This window comes from Suncus etruscus, chromosome 1, assembly GCF_024139225.1.
Source record: "Suncus etruscus isolate mSunEtr1 chromosome 1, mSunEtr1.pri.cur, whole genome shotgun sequence".
Taxonomy (NCBI): Eukaryota; Metazoa; Chordata; class Mammalia; order Eulipotyphla; family Soricidae; genus Suncus; species Suncus etruscus.
The window spans coordinates 205849668-205869812 of record NC_064848.1 but is presented as its reverse complement, the minus strand read 5'-3'; the positions used below and the strand labels follow the sequence as shown (position 1 = coordinate 205869812).

The 20145-nt window shown below is 59.5% G+C and overlaps 1 protein-coding gene across 2 annotated transcripts in view; it reads right to left on the bottom strand.

The window, feature by feature from the left end:
- SEPTIN9 (septin 9) overlaps nucleotides 1-20145 on the bottom strand; it is a 70330-nt gene that overhangs the window by 29021 nt on the left and 21164 nt on the right. The window contains exons 1-2 of one of the 2 annotated variants that reach the window (XM_049776204.1): nucleotides 17370-17519; nucleotides 5278-5901 (exon numbers count right to left, since the gene is read on the bottom strand). In XM_049776204.1, the coding sequence (XP_049632161.1) occupies nucleotides 5278-5901; nucleotides 17370-17424 (679 nt within the window). In that variant the 5' untranslated portion in view covers nucleotides 17425-17519. Of the gene's footprint in view, nucleotides 1-5277; nucleotides 5902-17369; nucleotides 17520-20145 lie in introns of those variants that run through there. The other variant, XM_049776213.1, reaches the window with a different exon arrangement.

Genomic DNA, 20145 nt, shown 5'->3' with positions numbered 1-20145 from the left:
GGGGCCACTCCTGGCTCCCTTCCGGGGGTGGGAGATCATATATTGCTGAGGATCGAACTGAGCCTCGGGCTTGGGGCCAGAAAACAATGCCTGGGGCGGTAGGCTAAGCATCTCTGGGGGACCCAAACTGGGGTTTTTCTTTCACTCTTCTCTCCAGGGGGTTTCGAAAGGAAAAGCAGAAGAGGCCAGAGACTTGGCCCAGTGGGTCAGAATCTGCACACAGCAGGCAGAGAGAGAACCAAGCACCACATGAACCCTTCAAGCCTCTAGCTGGCCTCAGTAGTCTGGGGGGGGCGGGTCCCAGCCCCTCACTCTCGGGCAGGTAGACACAGCTGCAGGTTCAGCAATCTGAACTGAGTTTCTGGTGAGTAGCACTGGGGGAATCCCCAAGAAGAAAGAACAGAGGGAGCTGCCCACCAGACCTCCAAACCCCTGGGGGCCCCAACCAGAAGCATAGGGTTACCCTCAGCACCCCAGAATGAACCCCCTGTTCCCAGCTTATCTCCAAGGGAAGCAAACAGGAGAAATGGAGAGAGGGTAGGAACACGCAGGGGGCATGAAGAGCCAGCAGAGATCCCCCAGAGACCCAACATCGGACTGCAGGGAAACGGTTCAAAGGAAGCAACAGGCTTGGAGCGGTAAATCAGCGGGGAAGGTGCTTGCCTTGCACTCAGCCAACCCAGGTTTGATCCCCAGCATCCCATAGGGTCCCCGCAAGCCTGCCAGGAAAGATCCCTGAGCCAAGAGCCAGGAGTGAGCTCTGAGCACCACCGAGTGTGGCCCCAAAACAAAGCAAAACCAATAAACCCAAACAGAACTAGAGGGGGAAAAAAACATCTTAAGTTAGCAGGAGTTGTGGAAGGGGAGGTCCTGGGTCTCTGAGCACAGCCAGAAACTAGCCCCCAGCCCTGATCCCAGATCCCTGAGCCAGGAGTAGCCCCTAAACAAAAAATACTCAAAAGTTTTCCCAGAAATGCCACAGTTAGAAGCCTCCCCATTCCTGGGGACAGAGAAGCACTTCCAGATGCCTTGTTCCAGGACATATGCCCCCAGTGGCACTGAAAATGGGGCAGAAATAGCTCCATCACATGCCCCACGATGCATCACCCCCACCCTGAAACCAGAAACATTCCAAGGCGCTCACAACTTCAGGCCCCAAACACGACAGTGGTCGAGCAGGAGCAGGAAGGGGGCGTGAGTGTGACACCAGGAATGGAGAAGAGCAAAAAATTCAGCTGGGCAGCTGAGGGTTAACCCTCCGCCCGGAAGAACGCACTAAAAATAAAACTTAGAGCCAACAACTGGGGAAATGTGAACCAGCTGCATTGAATAAAAACTTTCAAAAAAAATAAACCTAAAACCCAGAGGCTGCAGAGATTGCACAGGGAGGTGGGAGCTGGCCTTGCACAAGGCCGACCTGGGTTTGATCCCCAGCATCCCATAGGGTCCCCTGAACACTGCCAGGAGTGATTCCTGAGAGCAGAGCCAAGAGCCAGGAGCACAAGTCCTGAGCATTGGCAATGTGGCCTAAAAACCAAATTCATTTGAAAAAAACTAACAAAAAAACCCACACACGGTTGCCTAGGGCGCCCGCTGAGTTCGTCCTGGCTTTGTGAAGGACAAAGCGCATGGCTACCCCATCTCTCAGGACGAAGAACAGGGTCACAGACACAGCCTGGCAACAGCAACGAGGATCCAAATTATTTTTTAGGCCCGTACCCCCAGGCTGGGCAGGGACAGGAGCGCGGGCACAGCCAGGGACGGAGGCTGGTGGCTCACAGGAGAAAGTTCCCCGACAACTGGTGGCAGGCGCCATGATGGGTCTTTTAGGTCTGACACACTGAAGCCTGCCATGCACACAACTTCTGCCTGCATCTGCTGGCATCTCCGGCAGAGAGATCTGGGGGTACAAGACAGGGGCTTGGATCCCGGGTGCCACCCCTATGCCACAGAGAGGCACTACAGCCAGCAGCAAAGAGAGGAAAAGTTAAAATCATTGTTTAAAAATGCCAAAGACTGGGGCCGGGCGGTGGCGCTAAAGGTAAGGTTGCCTGTGCTAGCCTTGGACGGACCACGGTTCGATCCCCCGGTGTCCCATATGGTCCCCCAAGCCAGGAGCAACTTCTGAGCACATAGCCAGGAGTAACCCCTGAGCGTTACCGGGTGTGGCCCGAAAACCAAAAAAAATAAAAATAAAAAATAAAAAAAAAATAAAAATGCCAAAGACTGGCCGATACGATAGCACAGCGGATAGGGCATTTGCGTTGCAGGCGGCAGATCCAAGTTCGATCCCCGGCATCCCATAGCCTACCAGGATTAATTCCTGAATAACAGGGCCAGGAGGAACCCCTGAATGGTGCTGGGTGTGGCCCCAAATTTAATTCACTAAATAAAATAGCAATGTCCCTTTGAGATTCCCTAGCATGCTGAATGATTTCCATATTCAAATGATCCCCAGTGCAGGCAGGAGGGGGGCTTCTGGTTTGCTGCTCAAAGGGAAAAGGCCAGAACTGAAACCCCTTCCTGCCAGCCGTGGAGGTCACAGGGGTCCTTCCTCGCACCCTTTGGTTCACGCAATGACCCAATACACCGTGTCTCTCATGGGGTATGCATACTTGCACACCCAGTACGACCCTCATGACCCCAGCCTGGCCTCCTTGCTGGCACCATGAGCTCACCCACCCGTCCATGATCATTTCTCTTTCATTTCTTTGACGGCAGAACCCAGGGCCGATCGGAGCCAGGATGCTGCAAAGGGGGGGGGGTCCTTAGAGTTGGGGGTCCTAGAGGGGCTCCCCCTAAGTCAAAGCGGGGACCCAATTGCCCTCCCTGGCCAGACACCCCAGAGCTCAGGTCACACATTGGCTGTAGACACTCAGGAACCCAGGGGACATCGTGATACCCGTAGGTTGTCCTGGGAGATGGAGAGACCCTAGGGACAGGGACACCAGGATAGAGATATACCTTCAGGACAGTGGCCCATGCAGGAGGTAGGTACCAGTCTACTCCACTGAGTCTTCCCAGGCTCTGCCTGGCAGGATCCCTGCAGCCCACCGGATGTGACTGTGGGTCCTGGGTAGTGCTGCCCCCACTCCAGGCCATGGGGGGCTGTGTGGACCCCAGACAGAGCCCCATTGTGCAGGCCAGGCGGGTGCCCAGCAGCTGTCCTGGGCCTGACCGCAGATGGCTCAACCCTCAGCTGCTTGTCTGGCGGGTAAGCACCCTGAGGCCTCACCCTAGTCCTCGGCCGCGGGGGGTGGGGGGTGGGGGGGCACAGGGCCAGCAGCTGTGCCCAGCTCTATTTCAGAGCCTACAGCTGCCCATGGCATTCCTGGATGTGCTGCACCCAACTCCGACTGTCAGACAGCTGGGTATTGGCCAGGCAGAGCACAGGGACCCCCATTCCACTACAGATGCTCCCCTCCCCCCATCTGTCCCTTCAGCCTGTGGGGAAGAGGCCAGGGACAGCGGGAATGGGACATATGGCCAGAGCAGGTTGGGGCCCAGGATCTTTGGCCCAGAACAGGGGGGCAGCCTGGAAGTAACTATTCTGGCCCTGCACCCCAGAATTAAGAGCGTGGGGCCAGAATGATAGTACAGCAGAGAAGGCGCTTGCCTTGCACAGGTTGACCAAGTTTGATCCCTGGCATCCCATAGGGTCGCCTGAACCTGCCAGAAGTGTTCCCTGAGTTCAGAGCCAGGACCCTGAGCATTGTGGGATGTGGCCCCCAAACAAACAAACTAAAGGAAAAATAAGAGGTTGGAGCAATACAACAGTGGGGTAGGCATTTGCCTTGCAAGCGTACAACCCAGGTTTAATCGCTGGCATTCTGATGATCCCACAGGGTTACCTGAGCCTGCCAGGAGTAATTCCTGAGTAAAGAGTCAGGAGTAACTTCTGAGTACTGCTGGGTGTGGCCCCAAAATCAAATAAAATAAGGACATGATAGGGGCTGGGTGTGTGTGTGTGTAACAGAACCAATAAGGACAGTAGAGGTGGCCCTGAGAGTATGGGGGACTCAGCAGAGCCATGAGCACTCACTGGAAAACAGCCAAAACAAGGCATTTCATGCTCTGTGCAAACCGACTCCATTAAACAGGAAATCATTAGTGGAAAAGGCTGGTTTAAACCCTAGAATGTTCTGCTGCCCGAGTGGAAGAGCCAGCAGTGACCATGCAGCTGCACCCTGATGGAGCCCCCACATCCCACCAACCCCCACGCAGGCCTGTGCACCCTTCCTAAGGATCCCTCACCCCTGAACCACACCCCAAAACAAAGCCACATACGGATATCACAGGTTCAACTCAGCCACATTGCTGGGGATCTGGGCTGCTTCCCTGGGGCCCAGAAGGAGGAGGAAAGATAGGACATGGAGTCTTCGATGCAGATACAGTTTGGGAGTGATTGGACCCCCCATGACGTGCCCAAAGCTGCTAGCAGGATTCTTGCAAATCCTCTGGAGCCGGAGCCAAAGTGATAGCATAGCAGGTTGGGAATTTGCTTTTTGCTTTGCACGTGGCTGACCCAGGTTTAATCCCTGGCGTCCTATACGGCCCCCTGAGCACTACGAGAAATGACCCCTTAGTGCAGAGCCAGGAGTGAGCCCTGAGCATTGTCAGATGTGGCCCAAACTCACCCACCCCCCAAAAAAAGACAAAAAATGCAAAGACAGGGGCCGGAGTAATAGCATGGAGGCAGGATGTTTGCCTTGCACGCAGAAGGACGGTGGTTCGAATTCCCGCATCCCATATGGTCCCCCAAGCCTGCCAGGAGTGATTTCTGAGCGTAGAGCCCAAGTAACCCCTAAGCGCTGCTGGGTGTGACCCAAAACACAAAACAAACAAACAGAAAAATGCAAAGACAGGAGCCAGAGAGATAGCATGGCGGTGGGGTGTTTGCCTTGCATACAGCCAACCCAGGTTTGAACCCCAGCATCCCATAGGGTCCCCCAAGCACTGACAGGAGTGATTTCTGGGTGCAGAGCCAGGAGTAACTCCTGAGCACCTCTGGGTATGACCCAAAAACAAACAATAAAAAGCAAAGACAGGTTTGCAATGTACTCAGCACCCCCACTTCCAATGAGGCTGGAGTAACCCCTGAGGACTGCCAGATGTGGAGCCTCAGAGCTACCCACAGTTACCACCAACCTTCTAGCTTCTCTAGTACGATCCAGCTGTGGGTCCATTGCCACAGGCACCCCAAGAAGCAGGCCCACCCCACCCCCAGCTGGGACCGTCCCCCCAAGTCCACTTTGCCCTGGCCACAAGGTCACTCACCTTCCTGGCTCTTAGCTGGCGTCTCCATGGCGGCCGGCTGTGCTCTGGGCTCCAGCCGGCTGTGGCCCTGGGCCAGGGCGGTGGGTTCGCAATTCTCCAAGGTCTGGGACGGGATGGGGGACGGGGGTGCCTCGGCCTGCTTAGGCACCTGGACCTCAGCCCTCTTGGGGGTTGCATCTGCAGCAGCGGCAGCAGCTGTGGGGGTCTCCATCCTGCGGGGTGCCGCCGCCTCCTGGGGCTTCAGATAGGTGAGCTCGGCCCGCCGAGGGCCTGGCTCTGGCGGCGTCCGGTGGCCCAGCACCTCAGCCCGTTTGAGGCCAAAGCGGGCGGTGGAGCCCGCACCGTCCACCAGCTTGGAGGAGATGTCGATGGAGAGCTCGGTGCGGCGCGGGGCGGGCTCGGCCTTGAGCCCGGACAGCTCCACCCGGCGCAGGGTGGTTTTTGGGGAGCGCTGTGGAAGCGAGTCTAAGTGGCGGGCCGCGGGCTCTGGGCCCTTCGCGCCCAGGTCCTGGAATTTCTGAGTGGAGCTGGCGACCGTGGTCCTCAGCAGCGGGGTCTGGGCCCGCCGGGGAGGGGTGGAGTTGGACGTCTCGACCTCTTCCACCTCGAAAGACCTTTTCAAGGCTAAAAGTGAGAGAGAAAAAGAGAAAGGGGGTGAGGGGCTGGAGCGATAGCACAGCGGTAGCTCATTTGCCTTGCAGGCAGCCAACCTGGGATAGACCAGTTTCCATCCCCAGCATCCCATATGGTCCCCCGAGCCTGCCAGGAACGATTTCTGAGTGTAGAGCAAAGAGTAACCCCTGAGCTTCACCGGGTGTCGCCCAATATCCAAAAAAAAGAGAGAGAGAGAGAGAGAGAGAAAGGGGGTGAGAGGCAGCATGCATGCGGGCCCTCATGCCAGCTGAGACCTCAGGAGGGTCTGGGATGGATGGGACATCAAGGAAAAGGGGTCTGGCTCGCGAGGGATCCGTAGATTTCGAGGACACACACACACACACACACACACACACACACACACACACACACACACACACACACGGTACAGGAAAGGCACGTATTGCAGGGTTCGAAGGTCTAGGGGTCCCTCGTACTGAGACAGCCCCTCCTCCTGCAGCCCTGCGGAGACTCCCTGGTCCCTCTCATTCTCTCTCCGCCTTCACGGGCCATGGCGGCTTGTGGGTCTCATGATCACTTTCCCAGCTCTGCAGGAAAACCTGGTTGCCCTGAAGGGACACTGGACACTTATCCCGGCCCCCAGGGGTCTGTTCCTCCCAGCAGAGAGGCATGGCTGTCCCCTCTGCTCCCTTCATCCCCAGTCTCTCCCCCGCTCCATCTTCTCTGTTACACCTTCCCCTTTACGGACCAACAGCACCTGGTCCTGGCACCTTCTGAAGATAGGGTACTGGAGTGATAGCATAGCAGTAGGGCATTTGCCTTGCATGCGGCCAACCCAGGACAGACCCTGGTTCGATTCCTAACAACCCATATGGTCCCCCAAGCCTGCCAGGGGCAATTTCTGAGTGCAGAGCCAGGAGTAAGCCCTGAACACTGCCGGGTATGACCCCCCCCCAAATAAAATGAAGATGGAGTATGGGGGGAGGCAGGAGCCTGGCGCAAGCCATGGAGACACACCCCAAGAACCAGCAGCGCTGCCTCAGCCTGACGGGCCTTGGCTTTGTTCCCAGCACAGAAGCACCTTCCTGGGTGCCCAGAGAGGTTGAGGGCAGTAGGTGGGGGGCGTTCAGGGATCTGGGGCTGGGCAAGCTCTGCCTCTCCCCAAGACAGAACAGTGCCAAAGACCTCGTGGGTATCAGGAGCACTCAGGACCAAGCAGGGGCCCCACTGCAGCTGTGCAGAAAGTTGTGGGGACTCCAAGGAGGAGGAGGAAGTCCTGGGTGCCCTGAGGTCACATCCATCCTGGGGGTCTCCCTACCCTGTACTCGGTCACAGCCTGGAGGGTGAGGTCTGGGAACCAGGACAGCAGAGCAGAGCGAGCTCAGAGATGGGTTTGTTTCCCCAAAAATGGCCCACTAGCCAAGTGGGACAGCCCTGCCCACATGCCCGAAGACTGCCAGGCTCAGGCCCAGGGTAGGGGCAAACAGGCCCTTCAATGTCTCCCAGACACCTCGTTAGAAGCTTCAGGAAATGGAATGGAAAGCAGGACGGCATGATCTCCCTTCAACTTCATGACACTCTGAGACGCTAGGGCCACTTCTAAACACTGGGCTCTGAGGGTCTCCAAAGGGCTGGTCTGTGGGCCCCCCCCCACAAGAAAAGTCTCAGCAGCAGCAACCTAGGGATCCCCACCTGCTCCCCAGGGGACGAGCTACCCAGACCATCAGTGTCCTTCATGCCCACCTCCCGCTGTCTGGCTGCTCCAGGGCGGCCCTAAGGAGGCTCTGGGGCCAGCGGCCATGGGGATGGGGAGCCGAGCCGGGACATGGTAAAGGGGATCCTGGCAGTGCCCAAGGGGCCCCTTCGTGTGGCTCGGCCGTAGGCGGGCTCTAGATGCAAGTCAGCTTCAGGGCAGGAGGACTTCAGGGGGTGAGGGGACAGCGTGGGGGGCCCAGCCCCAAGCCAGCTGCAGCTCTTCGGAGGGAGGAGGGATGAAGAAGGAGGGAGATGCCGAGATAAGGCAAGAATTTCCGGCCGCAGGGTGGGGGGGCTCTGGTCCTTCTTAGGGGCTCTTGGGGTCAAAGGTTGCCTGATCAATGGCAGTGAGAGGGGGTGGGCACGGGGGGATGTGGGCAGCTACCAGCCCCAAATCCCAGGCTGACGCCTCAGAGGCTGAGGACCCTCTCACCCACCCTCAGAGCCCCAGACCAAAGGACAGGCTGTCAGCCCTGCCCCTGCCACAGGGCCTCCTCATCTTCCCCATACCTGTGTCCCCCACTTGGCACCTAGGCCTTCCGGATTATCAGGTAGTAGGAGACTCTGTTGGGAGACTCAGAGACACTCAATCTCACCCCAGAGTGTGCGGGTCCCGGGGACAATGCCCCAACTCTTGCAGACAAGGAGGGACAGGCAGGGAGGTTGACGATGCACAGACACAAATGCACTCAAAGCACGCCACACATATATGCTTGCTAACACACATGTACTTGCCAGCATGCACAAATACATGTCATACATGGGCGCAGATAAATTCCACATGAATGTACCCTCACAAGCACGCATGATACTTGTCACACATGCTTGTCAGGCAGGCCTGCCAGGTTCACTCTTTACATGTGTCACACTCACAATACTCATGTGCGGGGCTGGAGAGATAGCATGGAGGTAAAGCATTTGTCTTGCATGCAGAAGGTCGGTGGTTCGAATCCCAGCATCCCATATGGTCCCTGGAGCCTGCCAGGAGCGATTTCTGAGCATAGAGCCAGGAGGAACCCCTGAGCGCTGCCGGGTGTGACCCAAAAAGCCAAAAAAACAAAACTAAACAATACTTATGTGCACGCCTGCTTGTCACAAATGTGAGCACACTCCACACCACACATCGCTGTACAGCACACGTGTGAACAAAGTGCCGTTTGCACTGGGGTACAGGCCATGGAGGCGCCAGAGCAGGGGTGGAGCTGCCGTTTGTAGGGGGGGAGGCAGTCGGGTGTCCTCGGGGCAGGCGTGCCCAGACCCGAGTGCGAGTGCGCTCCGGCCTAATTACAGGGACAGAGACCAGGGCAAAGGGTGCAGAGGTCGTGGGGTGGGGGGTAGACCCGGAATCCAGCTGCCCCAGCCCCCAGGAATAAGCCACAGCCGCAGCCTGACCCCATGACCGAGCCGAGGGGGGTACTGAACCCCTTCACTGGCTGCTGAGAACCAGTGTCTGCCCTCTGGGCTGAAGGCTCCAGAGCTGAGCTTACTGTATGGGAGAAGTTTCCAGAAGCAGCTCAGGCCAGCGAGACAAACCCTCAGAGCTTCCACGCTCACCTGGATCCTGAGGAGACCCTCAAACCCAAAAGCTGCTCTCAGAGCCTCGGCTGGACCCTCTCCCAGGACACCCCCAGCGGGGGTTCAGGAGCAATGGCACGTCTCCTACTCAAGGACCCGCATCAGCCCCAGCACCCCACACCCAGTGATCTTCCAGAACATTCCCAGCCTCCAACTATGCCCAAGTCTGTGCTCAGGGGGCACTCCAGAACATTGCATCTGTGGCTGATGACAGATTCAGGGAACAGACGGAATCAGGAACACACGGGGTTCATCTGTTGTGAACCCCGCCTCTGCACGGCGTCTATACAGCAGGTCCACACAGGTGTCTACACAGATCACTTGGATGTCCACATAACATGCCCACACTGGCATCCGCGTGACCTCTACAGAGCATGTCGACACAGCATCCGCACAGCACATTCACACAGGCATCCATACTGCATGTCACACAGGACTCGGGCCTCCCCGGCTCACAGCCTCTCACCCACCCAACACCGGGACCCTGACAAGACCCAGCCCAGACCAGCACTCAGTCCCCGCCTACCCCAATATCCCAGGGTGCTGTGGAACAAAGGCCCAATGGGGTTCACAGGCCGAGATGCGAGGCCAGCACCCAGTGCCTGAGTCCCAGCCTGGGGAGGGGGACAAGCTGGGGACAGTCACCCCAGCTGGGCAGGCTAGAACCTGCCCACCCCACAGGCCCCGGGGCTGCTGCTGCCCGGGCTCGGCCGAGAGTTCACCCCAGAAGCCCAGGGGCCCTCAATGTGGTGCAGCAGGACAGGGGCTGCAAGAGGGACATGGGGAGCAACAGGGGCCAAACTGCCTTGAGGTGATCAGCTCAGCACAGCGCTGTTCTTGCTGTGTTGGGCCCCCCCACCCCACCCCACGGTTGAGCCATGAAGGAACCAGCTGTGCGGACAGAGCCTTGGACAGGCCAGAGGAAGTGCCCGGGTGGGGAGAACAGCTGGGGGGTCAGAGGCCAAGAATCGGGGGGGGGGGGCAGTGCAGCAGCTGTTTGCAGAAGCCTGGAGTACCCTTGGGGCAGGAGGAGAGACACAGGTATCTGAGTGGGGGACACAGCCCAGTCCATCTGTCCCCCACCAGCCTCTTCCCTCCCTCCAGGGGTACCCCAGTCCAGCCAAGCTCAGCTGTGCTTTTCTTGGAGTTGGGGACCACAGTCTGGGGGACCCACAAGTTTCTTAGACCGCCCTCCCCTTCACCAGGAAGGAGGATGCTCAGCAGCTGTTTCAGCTCTTCCAAACAAACAAGGAATTCTTCCTTTGCACATGCCTTCCTTCAGGAAGCTCTCCTGGATTAATGTCACCTGGACTTGGGCCTGGATACCCGCCCCCCAAACACACCCTAAACAGAACCTAGCTGGCGCCCACAAATGGCTACTAAATAAACACTCGTCAGCCCCACAGTGCCGCTGACCCCAAGGACAGAGAGTTCCAGAGAAGGGAAAACCTCACGCTCAGCACCAAGTTCCTCTCAGCATCGTGGGGAGGATAACCCTGGGCACCCCCATCATCATAGCAGCACCCTCAGTCCTTGGTATGGACCCGCAGCTACCAAGGACCACCCTGTTTGGTCCAGCCCTGAGCACTGCTGAGGAGGTGGAGAAAAGAAAAAATGAAAAATCCAGGAGCTGAAGAGATAGCTCAGCAGCAGGGCGTTTGCCTTGAATGCAACCGACCCCGGGAGGGACCCGGTTTGAATCCCAGCATCCCATCTGGTCCCCCAGCCTGCCAGGAGCAACCCCTGAGTGCTGCTTGTTCTGGCCTAGAAACCAACCAATCAATCAATAAGTTTAAAAAAAAAAAAAAAAAAAAAAGAGGGGCCGGAGAGATAGCATGAAGGTAGGACGTTTGCCTTGCATGTGGAAAGACGGTAGTTCAAATCCTGACATCCTATATGGTCCCCCAAGCCTGCCAGGAGCGATCTCTGAGCGTAGAGCCAGGAGGAACCCCTGAGCACTGCCAGGTGTGACCCAAAAACCAAACAAACAAACAAACTGGCCTTGGGACAAGGCAGGAGCCTGGGACACCCACAAGGGGACGGACCCCCAGAAACATCCAGCCGGCCCTGCACGGGGAAGAGGCCCTAGGATCAGTCAGGCCTGGAAACCCCCACAGGATCCTTCCCCTCCCTCACACAGGTGCTCCCAAGTGCTCCCACCCACCACCCCATCCTGTTCAAAGAGGAACCATCGCTGCACTCAGCACAGGGTGAGGGTAGGGTGGAATGGCTCATCCCAGGGGAACCTGGGGGCCCTCCCCTCACATGGGCAGGAACAGGGGCCTGGCCCACACCCCCCACCCTCCAAGGCCCATGTGCAAGTGTCCTGGTCCCTCCTTGCCCGGGAACAACTGTTGAACCTCAAGTCAGGGTCAGAAGTAGGCCCCCTCACTCCCGAATCCCCATGAGGCTGTTTCAGGTCCCAGTGGGAGGTGATGGCTCCGACATGCTCTTTGCAAGGGGGGGCCCAGCTGTCCTTTCCCGGGTCTAGTGACCAGGCCATGGACAGGGCAGCGCCTCTCCCTCTCTCGGGGGTGACAGAGACCCCCACTTATTTTTGGGGCAATGAGCTTGGGAGCAATAGGGAGAAGGCCCCAGAGGGGCTGGTGCTGGGACTTGGGGTGCCTTGGGGCACACAGGGTAGTTTATATGGGGGTGTGGGGTGTTTATATCCCCCGGAGCCTGCTTGTCCTCTGCACCCTCCCTAACCTCTGAGCACTTTCACAACTGACAACACACTGGAAGTTTCTAGAGCATCCGGGTGCAGCCAGACCAAACAGCCAGAGCCCAGAAATGCCCCAGGCGCCAGCAGCGTCTGAGGGGTGGGGGCAGAGGGCCGCCCGTGTCTGGTCTGTGGGGAGATTTCTGGTCGGCAGACTCCTGGGACCGTGTTCCAGAGGGTTCCAGAGTTCCAGAGTGGCAGACTCAGAGCATCTCTTGGGGCCTCCAAATTTGGGAAAAACCCTTCAGTGTTGGTGGCCAACGCCCAGGCCCTTCCCGGGCACATCAGCCTCGGAACGAGAACGGCTTTGGCCGGGCCAGGTTTCAGAGCTGCACCCAAAAATGCAACCTCCCCCTGGGCCCCTCCATGAACCCCTCCAAGGAGAAGGTGAGGACCTGCCCCCCATGTCCACCCTGCTGGTGGCTTGATGGGAAAAAGTGCCCGTGCAGGCACAAAGAATAAAGGGGACCCCTACCCTGCTTGGACTAACAGACTGGGAGGATCCGGTTGGACAGGGCAGAACTGCCCAGACACCCCACATTTCCACCCACTTCTTCCAACACCCCAAGACTGTGTCCCCCACAAACAAGGCCTGCGGGGCTGTCCCAGGGGTCATTCAGGGCTGCAGTTAGTGGACGCCTGCCTCCTGCATGCTGTCCTTCTTTGTGGGGTCCCCCTGTGCCCCCAGAAATCTCATATTCTCAGCAGGGGGCCAAGGGTGGGGGACATCTAAGGTTTAGTGGAGTAGATGGCTCACTGTTGCTCAGGACCAGCTTCCCAGTCAAGACTAGCCAAGGCTGGGCCCGGAGAGAAAGCACAGTGGCGTTTGCCTTGCAAGCAGCCGATCCAGGATCAAAGGTGGTTGGTTCGAATCCCGGTGTCCCATATGGTCCCCCGTGCCTGCCAGAAGCTATTTCTGAGCAGACAGCCAGGAGTAACCTCTGAGCAACGTCGAGTGTGGCCCAAAAACCAAAAAAAAGAAAAAAAAAAAAAAAAAGACTAGCCAAGGCTATTGGGCAGGGTGCCCTCACACACACCTGGAACTGAGTCATGGTGCCCCCCCCCCCCCGGGGAACCCTTGAACCTCTACACCAGGGACCAGTGGGGACCCCCAACAGGTAGGGCTCCAGCACTTCCTTATGGCACATGATCCGATCCCACCCTCCATGGCCCCCCAGCATAAACATCACAAAGTGACATGCATGGAACTCCACTGTGGGTAAACTGAGGCCCACAGACCTGTCCCATGCTCCACACCTTGGACGCCCTAACTGCCCACAGGCCTCATCCAGAGCCTTCTGGGCACCCCCCAAAGCTGCTCTAAAATGACCCCCAGGGTCCCCCACATCCATGCCATGTGGGCCCCAAGTGGAGCCCCCCAGACCCCATCTGGGCAGACACAGAGACCTGTGTAGTGGCCAAGTCTGAGGCCAGCAAATGGGCACCCCAAATCCCGACTCAGAAAAATGAGACCAGGAGTGTCCCCGAGGCTTGGGACACAGCTCAGAGTCCCCCCCACAGCCCTGCACAAGCGTCCAGCAGGGCAAGTCCCTGAGGGGTGGCAGCAGTGGGCACCTGAGCTGGAGAACGCGCTTGGTTCTAACTGGGCACTTCCAGGACGTGCTGTCCATCGAGCAGGGCTGGGAGGACTCGGGGGGCAGCGGCTGGACACTGTCCTCACAGCGATAACGCATGTGACCGGCACTTCCCAAAGAACAGATCGTCCAGCACCCAGCCTCCACCAGCCACAGGACACCCAGGGGAAGGGGTCATGGCGCAGCTGCCCCATGGGGGGTGGCGGGCAGGAGCATGGGAGTGAAGTGGGGGAGGGCCTGGGTCCCTCCAGGAGGTGCGGCTAAGTCAGCCCTTACCAGAGCTGCAGAGATAGGAGAGGAACAGCACAGCGGGCAGGGCAGTGCCTTCACTTGCCCAATCTGGGGTCCTTCCCAGGTGCCCCATACGATGCCCTGAGCCCACCAGGAGCAATCTTTGAGCACAGAGCCAGGAGTCAGCCCTGAGCACTGCCAGGTGTTACACAGGCCACAAAACAAAAATAAAAATGGGGCCAGAGAGATAGCATGAAGGTAGGGTGTTTGCCTTGCATGCAGAAGGACGGTGGTTCAAATCCCAACATCCCATATAGTCCCCCAACCCTGCCAGGAGCGATTTCTGAGAGTGGAGCCAGGAGTAACCCCTGAGCGCTGTCGGGTGTGACCCAAAAAAAATATAACCCCACAAAAGTAAGTTATCTGCTTGCCCTGGAAGCAGGAAAGGGGATCCTGATAGCCCCAAAGTCCTCTTTGGGGGTTCACCAAGGGCAGGACAGGGGGCAGAGATAACACAGAGGGAGGGGCACTCACCTTGCATGGAGCCCATTTGGACTCAACCCCTGGTCCCTCAGTGATCCTTGAGCATAAAACCAGGAATCGGCTATGGGGCCGGGAAGGTGGCGCTAGAGGTAAGGTGTCTGCCTTGCAAGCGCTAGCGTAGGATTGACCCGACCGCGGTTCGATCCCCGGCGTCCCATATGGTCCCCCCAAGCCAGGGGCGATTTCTGAGCTCATATCCAGGAGTAACCCCTGAGCATCAAACGGGTGTGGCCCAAAAAAAAAAAAAAAAAAAGTAAAAACCAGGAATCAACCCTGAGCACTGCCAGGCTTGGTCCCCCAAAAACACCCAAAGTGAAAAAGAGAAACTGCTGGGATCTGAAGTGATAGAATGGAGGTACCGTGTTTGCCTTGCATGCAGAAGGACGTTGGTTCGAATCCCAGCATCCCATATGGTCCCCGAGCCTGCAAGGAGTGATTTCTGAGCGTAGTCAGGAGTGGCCCCTGAGCACTGCCGGGTGTGACCCAAAAACCAAAATAAAATAAAATAAAATAAAGTAAAATAAAATAAAAAAGACAGAGAGAGAGAAACTGCTGAGAAGGAAGGACAGACCCAGCCCTTGGTGGGGTGGTGGTATTTTGGAGAGGCATTACACACACACACACACACACACACACACACAGGTGCCCTGGGCAAGTCACACACCCTGGCCCAACCCTCCTGCCCAGGCACCTGTGCCTTGAGGCTACTGCCAGCCCTGCATCTCCCCACAGGGCAGGAGTCCAGGGCCTGGCACCCTCCCTGGGCGCAGGGCTCCCAGTGCCCAGCCTCCACCCTCCAACCACCCACCTGGTGCTCGCTGAAAGGGTCTAAGTCCGCTGTCTCCCGCAGGCGCCCTCAGGCCAGCAGGTGAGGTGCCGCCTTCTCCGGGTGCCCTCAGAGAGGCCGCCCAGATGGCCCAGCCTCCCCAGGGCAGCCCAATTGGCAGGTTCTTATCCTCAGCCCCTAAGGTACCAGCTGATTCCATCTCCCTCGCCCCAGGCTGCAACCAAGTTGCTACTCGCTCAAGGCCCAGCTCCTCCCTCTGCCCGTGCTGCCAGCCTTGGTCACCCACGGTCACTCCCACCGCCCACCACCAGCCAGTAGGCATCTCTGCATATGACCCCAAGAGGGCCCCCAAAACAAAAACCCAGCCTGGACAGAGCACACAGGGGGGGCGACGGCGCTTTCACTTGCTCACGGTTCAGTCCCTGGCACCACAGAGGATGCCTGGAGCACCTGCCAGGAATGATTTCCTGAGCACTGAGCCAGGAGTAAGCCCTGAAGCAAAACAAGAAAGTAACAACCTCTGAGCACATACAGGAGTATCCCCACAAAAAATCACAAAGCAGGGACCCCGGAGTGATAGCACAGCAGGAGGGCGTTTGTTTCCTTTGCAGTTGGCCAACCCAAAACAGACCAGAGTTCGACCCTCCGCATCCTACATGGTACCCTGAGCCTGCCAGGAATGATTACTGGGAGCAGAGCCAGGAAGTACCCCCTGAGCACCACTGGGTGTGGCCCAAAAACAAAAACAAAACCAGACCCACACCATCACCCAACAGCATGTCATTCCAACGGTATCTATTAGTGGGGGGCTTGGCATACACCATGCAGGAATGGGGGGACCTCAGGAAAATTCTGGGTTATATCTCAGGCAACCTGAAGCATGAGGAATCCCACGGGGTCCTCAGACTGAGATGATTTACCCCACAGTGGTGTCAAAAAGTTGGCTCAGATTTGAGGGACACATCTCATAGGGTGCAGATGCTATAGAGATAGGGGGGTCAGGCAGAGCCAGCAGCTCTCCCAAAAACTACGTGACAGCGGCGAGCCACGTGACCCCCAATCTCTGCCTCCTCATCCGGCCCCCCTTCCCCACATCCCGTTCTCCCCCCGCCCAGAAATCCGGGCGGCCAGCCCGGCTGTGGGTCAGGGGTGCAGTGGACAGTCAGGCGCTCTGGGAGCCCGGGGGGCGGCCGGCAGAGGGCAGCCTCTCCTGCCCTGTCCCTTAGTGGGGTGAGGCCCCAAGCAACAGCCGCTCGGGGGTAGGGGAGCGGCAGAGACAGGGGAGTCCCCCAAAATGTCCAGAAGGCCGGGTTCTAAGGCCATGCAATCCCAGTACGCCCTTGAGGTGCCCACAGATGCCAGCTGCACCTTCCCCCGCCCATCACGTCCAGCTGGTCCAGCCCTGGAAAGGTGGGGTACTCTGGGGTTCAAGAGGGCCCCCCCGAAGATGGGGCTGAACCCCCAAACCCGGTTCCCCCAGCGAGAATGCAGTCCAGGGTGGGGGGTACCTGGACGCTCCGCCCAGCCACCGGGCCCCGGCTCTGCCCGCGGCGGCCTGGGGACCCTGGAGGGGCGGAGCCGCCCCCGAATCCGACCATTGTGTGCGTTTCCCTTCCCGGCTTTATGGGCTCCGGGACGCGCGGTCACGAGGGCCTCCAAGTGCGCACTCGGCCCCGGGCGTCCTGGCAAGCTCGGGGTGCAGCCCCCGGGCTCGCCCTTCTGGGAACCCTCGCGGAGGGGACCCCAGCGCTGTGCGCCCCTGTTTGCCCGCGCCTGCCCGCTTCCAGGAGGTGCCTGGGGGTGTCCCCAGAACTGGACAGGGCTGGGGGTGGACGGAGAAGATCTAAGCATCGCGACCCCTTTGGGCGCGCGGTTTGGGGAGGTCGGGGGTGTCCTTGGGGTGTCCCCGGGCCGCGCGCAAAGAGGCTCCAGACCCTCTCCAGCCCGTCCAGGCTCGGCTTGGCCCCTCGGGCCCCTACACTGCGATGAAGACTGCAGCCGAGACCCCCCGACGCCCACCCGGGGCCTGCAAGAAACGGAGGAGGGTGGCAGGGCGAGCGGGAGGACGGAGAGCAGTCGGGGGTGTCCAAGAGAGGCGCGCGCCTGGAGAGCCCCGAGTTAGTCCCCGAGCGGCGGCGATCACAAACAAGTCGGGGAGGGAGGAAGGAAGCGGCCGGGAGGGCGGTGCGCGGCGCGGCGGCCCATTGGGCATTCGGGGAGGGGTCCCCCAGGCTCCCCCACTCCCCCCCAGCGCCCCCTCGGCACCCACCTTCGAAGTCCGAGATGATCCCGTCCAGCTGCGCGTTGACCGCGGGGTCGGACATGGTGGCGGCGGGTGGGCCGCGAGGCGCGTCCCCGGCCGGCCCGGGGTCCCCCGCGCGCGCTCCCTCCCTCCCGCCCGGCAGAGCAGCCCCTCGGCCCCCGGGCTCGGCTGAATGAATGGGGGAGGCGGGCGGGCGCCCCGCTCCCCTCTCCCCGCCCCCGGCCCGCCCCCGCCGGCCCGGGGATCGGGTTCCAGCACGGCGCTCCGGCCTCGCCCGCCCGCGCCGTGCGCACTGGCTGCTCCGCCCGCCTGTCAAAGCCTTGGGCCGGGGCTGGGGCTGGAGCTGGGGCTTGGGGGGCGGGGAGGTGGTGGTGGGGTGCGGGGGGGGCCCGAGCGGTCACCGCGGGGACGCACCGAGTCCTGCGCGCCCGCCCCACTGTGCGCCCCAGTGCGCTGCGCCCCGACCCTGGGGACGGACGGACGGACGGGCGGACTGACGGCGATCGACGCGCCCCGGACCCTCCCCCCGGGCGCCCCGCCGCGGCCAGATGTGGGCGGATGTGGAGGCCGGCGCGGGGCGGGCCGAGGGGGGAGGCCTCCCCTTTCCTGGGGCGCGGGGCTCCTCCGGCTGGAGGTTTTTTTTATGGACGCCGCTAAGCAAAGTTCGCCGCCGCCTTCCCTTCCTTCCCGCGCACTGAGCCCCCCAAGGGTTAAGTGGCGCCCGCAGATCCCAGCCTCTGACTCCGGGCCTGGGGCACGCAGAGGGGGCACCCCCCTTTTGGCCCCGTCTCACTCACCTCCCCACCCTGCCAGCCCCGAGGTGCCTTGGATCCCCGGGGTGGCCCCCTACCCTGGGATGTGGGCCGGGATAGATGGATGAATGGATGGAAGGATGGATGGATGGATGGATGGATGGATGGATGGATGGATGGATGGATGGATGGATGGATGGATGGATGGATGGATGGAGGCGCGCTGACACAGCAGCCCGGCCACCCACCCTTCCACCCACCCCGACCAGGGTTGCAGGGGAAACTGAGCGCAGACCTCGCGCTCCGAGAGGAGCAAAATTGCCCAGTGGGGTCCGCCTTCCTCCACTGCGCATCGCTCCCCCTCCAAGTCCCCAGAGGCCCCCACATTGTTTTGTTTTGTTTTGTTTTGGGGGTCACATCAGGGCTCTGCGCTCAGGGGTCATTCCTGGAGGTGCTCAAAAGACCAAACGAGGTGCTGGGGATTGAACCCCGGTGCGCCGCCTGCAAGGCCAACCCCTTCCCCGCTGTGCTATGGATCCGGCCCTAAAGGCCCCAGTTTTAACAGTTTTAGCAAGAGATGGGGTCCACCTACCCCCTCCCCATGACTGAGCCAGGTTCACCCTCCAGGCTCCTCCCCTGACCTTCGACCCAGGACCTCTCTCCGAGGGGACACACCCTCCAGGCAGGTGAGAAGCTCATTCTGGGCTCCTAGACAAGACGGGCTCTGAGATCCCCAAAGCGAAGGCGTGAGGGGGTCGGGGCGCGCCAGTACCACCGGCACACCCCGCTCATGCTTCGGATGTTTGGGACGATTTTCCACCCAGTGGGTCTAAGAACCGGGGTGGGGATGCAAAGCCACAGACATCTCAGATGCGCACACACACCCCGTCTGCCTGCTGAGGGGGCCCCTGAAAAACAGCCTGGGGCATTTCTCCCCAAACCAACCCTCCCCCATGGGCCGCTCCTCACATCCCTTCAAGGCTGGCCCACACCCCAGAAGCAGAGGACCAGGCCTGAGCTCCCAAGCCCTGGTCCAGTTGGGCCACTGCATTGTCCCATGTTTTGATAAAAGCACCTGGCTGGAGGCACGCCCCCCTCCCCCGATTGTTCTCTGGAGCTGGCACTAAGCATCCATAGATTAGCCAGCTCTGGCTTTGTGACTGCAGTGGAGGGGCCGACTTCCTACACGGTGCACGCCTGGCCACCAGGCCCCCAGGGAACTGGAGGGACAATGGCTGCTGGGTGGTAGGCACTCCCAAGGCACCCCAGCCAGCAAGGCCAGCAAGTCACTAGCCAGGCAACAGGGACCCGTCCAGGTAAGGGGCCACAGGAAGCCCGGCCAGGAAATTCGGCCGCATCTGCACGCTGTGGCCCGCGTGTCTTTGTTCCACCCTCGGTAATAACCACCTTCGCTTCAATCAGTCTCGGCCTTTAATCACTTTGCTGGCTGCTTCAAGCTGGGGCTCTGCAACTTTAATAAGGCCCAGCCCTGGAGAGGGGTCAGGGCCCCCTTTTCTCCCTTTCCCAGAGCCAAGAGGGAGCACAAACATGGGACTGGTCAGTCAGAGGGCAGGAGCTGGAGAGAGAAACATGCTCCACTTGGAAGCAAGAGAAATGGAGGTGTGAGGAATTACACACACACACACACACACACACACACACACACACACACACACACACACACACACACATGGAGGGCCCCCTACCTCAGGGTCCCCAAAGACAGGTCCCCCTAAACCCCTGCAAGCTGCCTAGCTGGTTTTGGGGTGACGGGCAACATGGACTCACAAGGCCTCATACTCCAAGAGGAACCCTGGGACAGGCAAGGGGAAGGACAGAGGGACAGAAGCAGGACAGCAGGGAGGTTTGGGGCATTTCGGAGGATCGATTCCCCCTCCTGTGCTCCCGACCTTTGATGCCCAACATTGGCACCCAGAAGCACAGGAACAGTCACTGGCCTGCACATCCGGGGCTATTCCCCACCAAACAATCCAGCCAGGACTTTGGGGTTCAGTCCTGGGGAGAGCAGG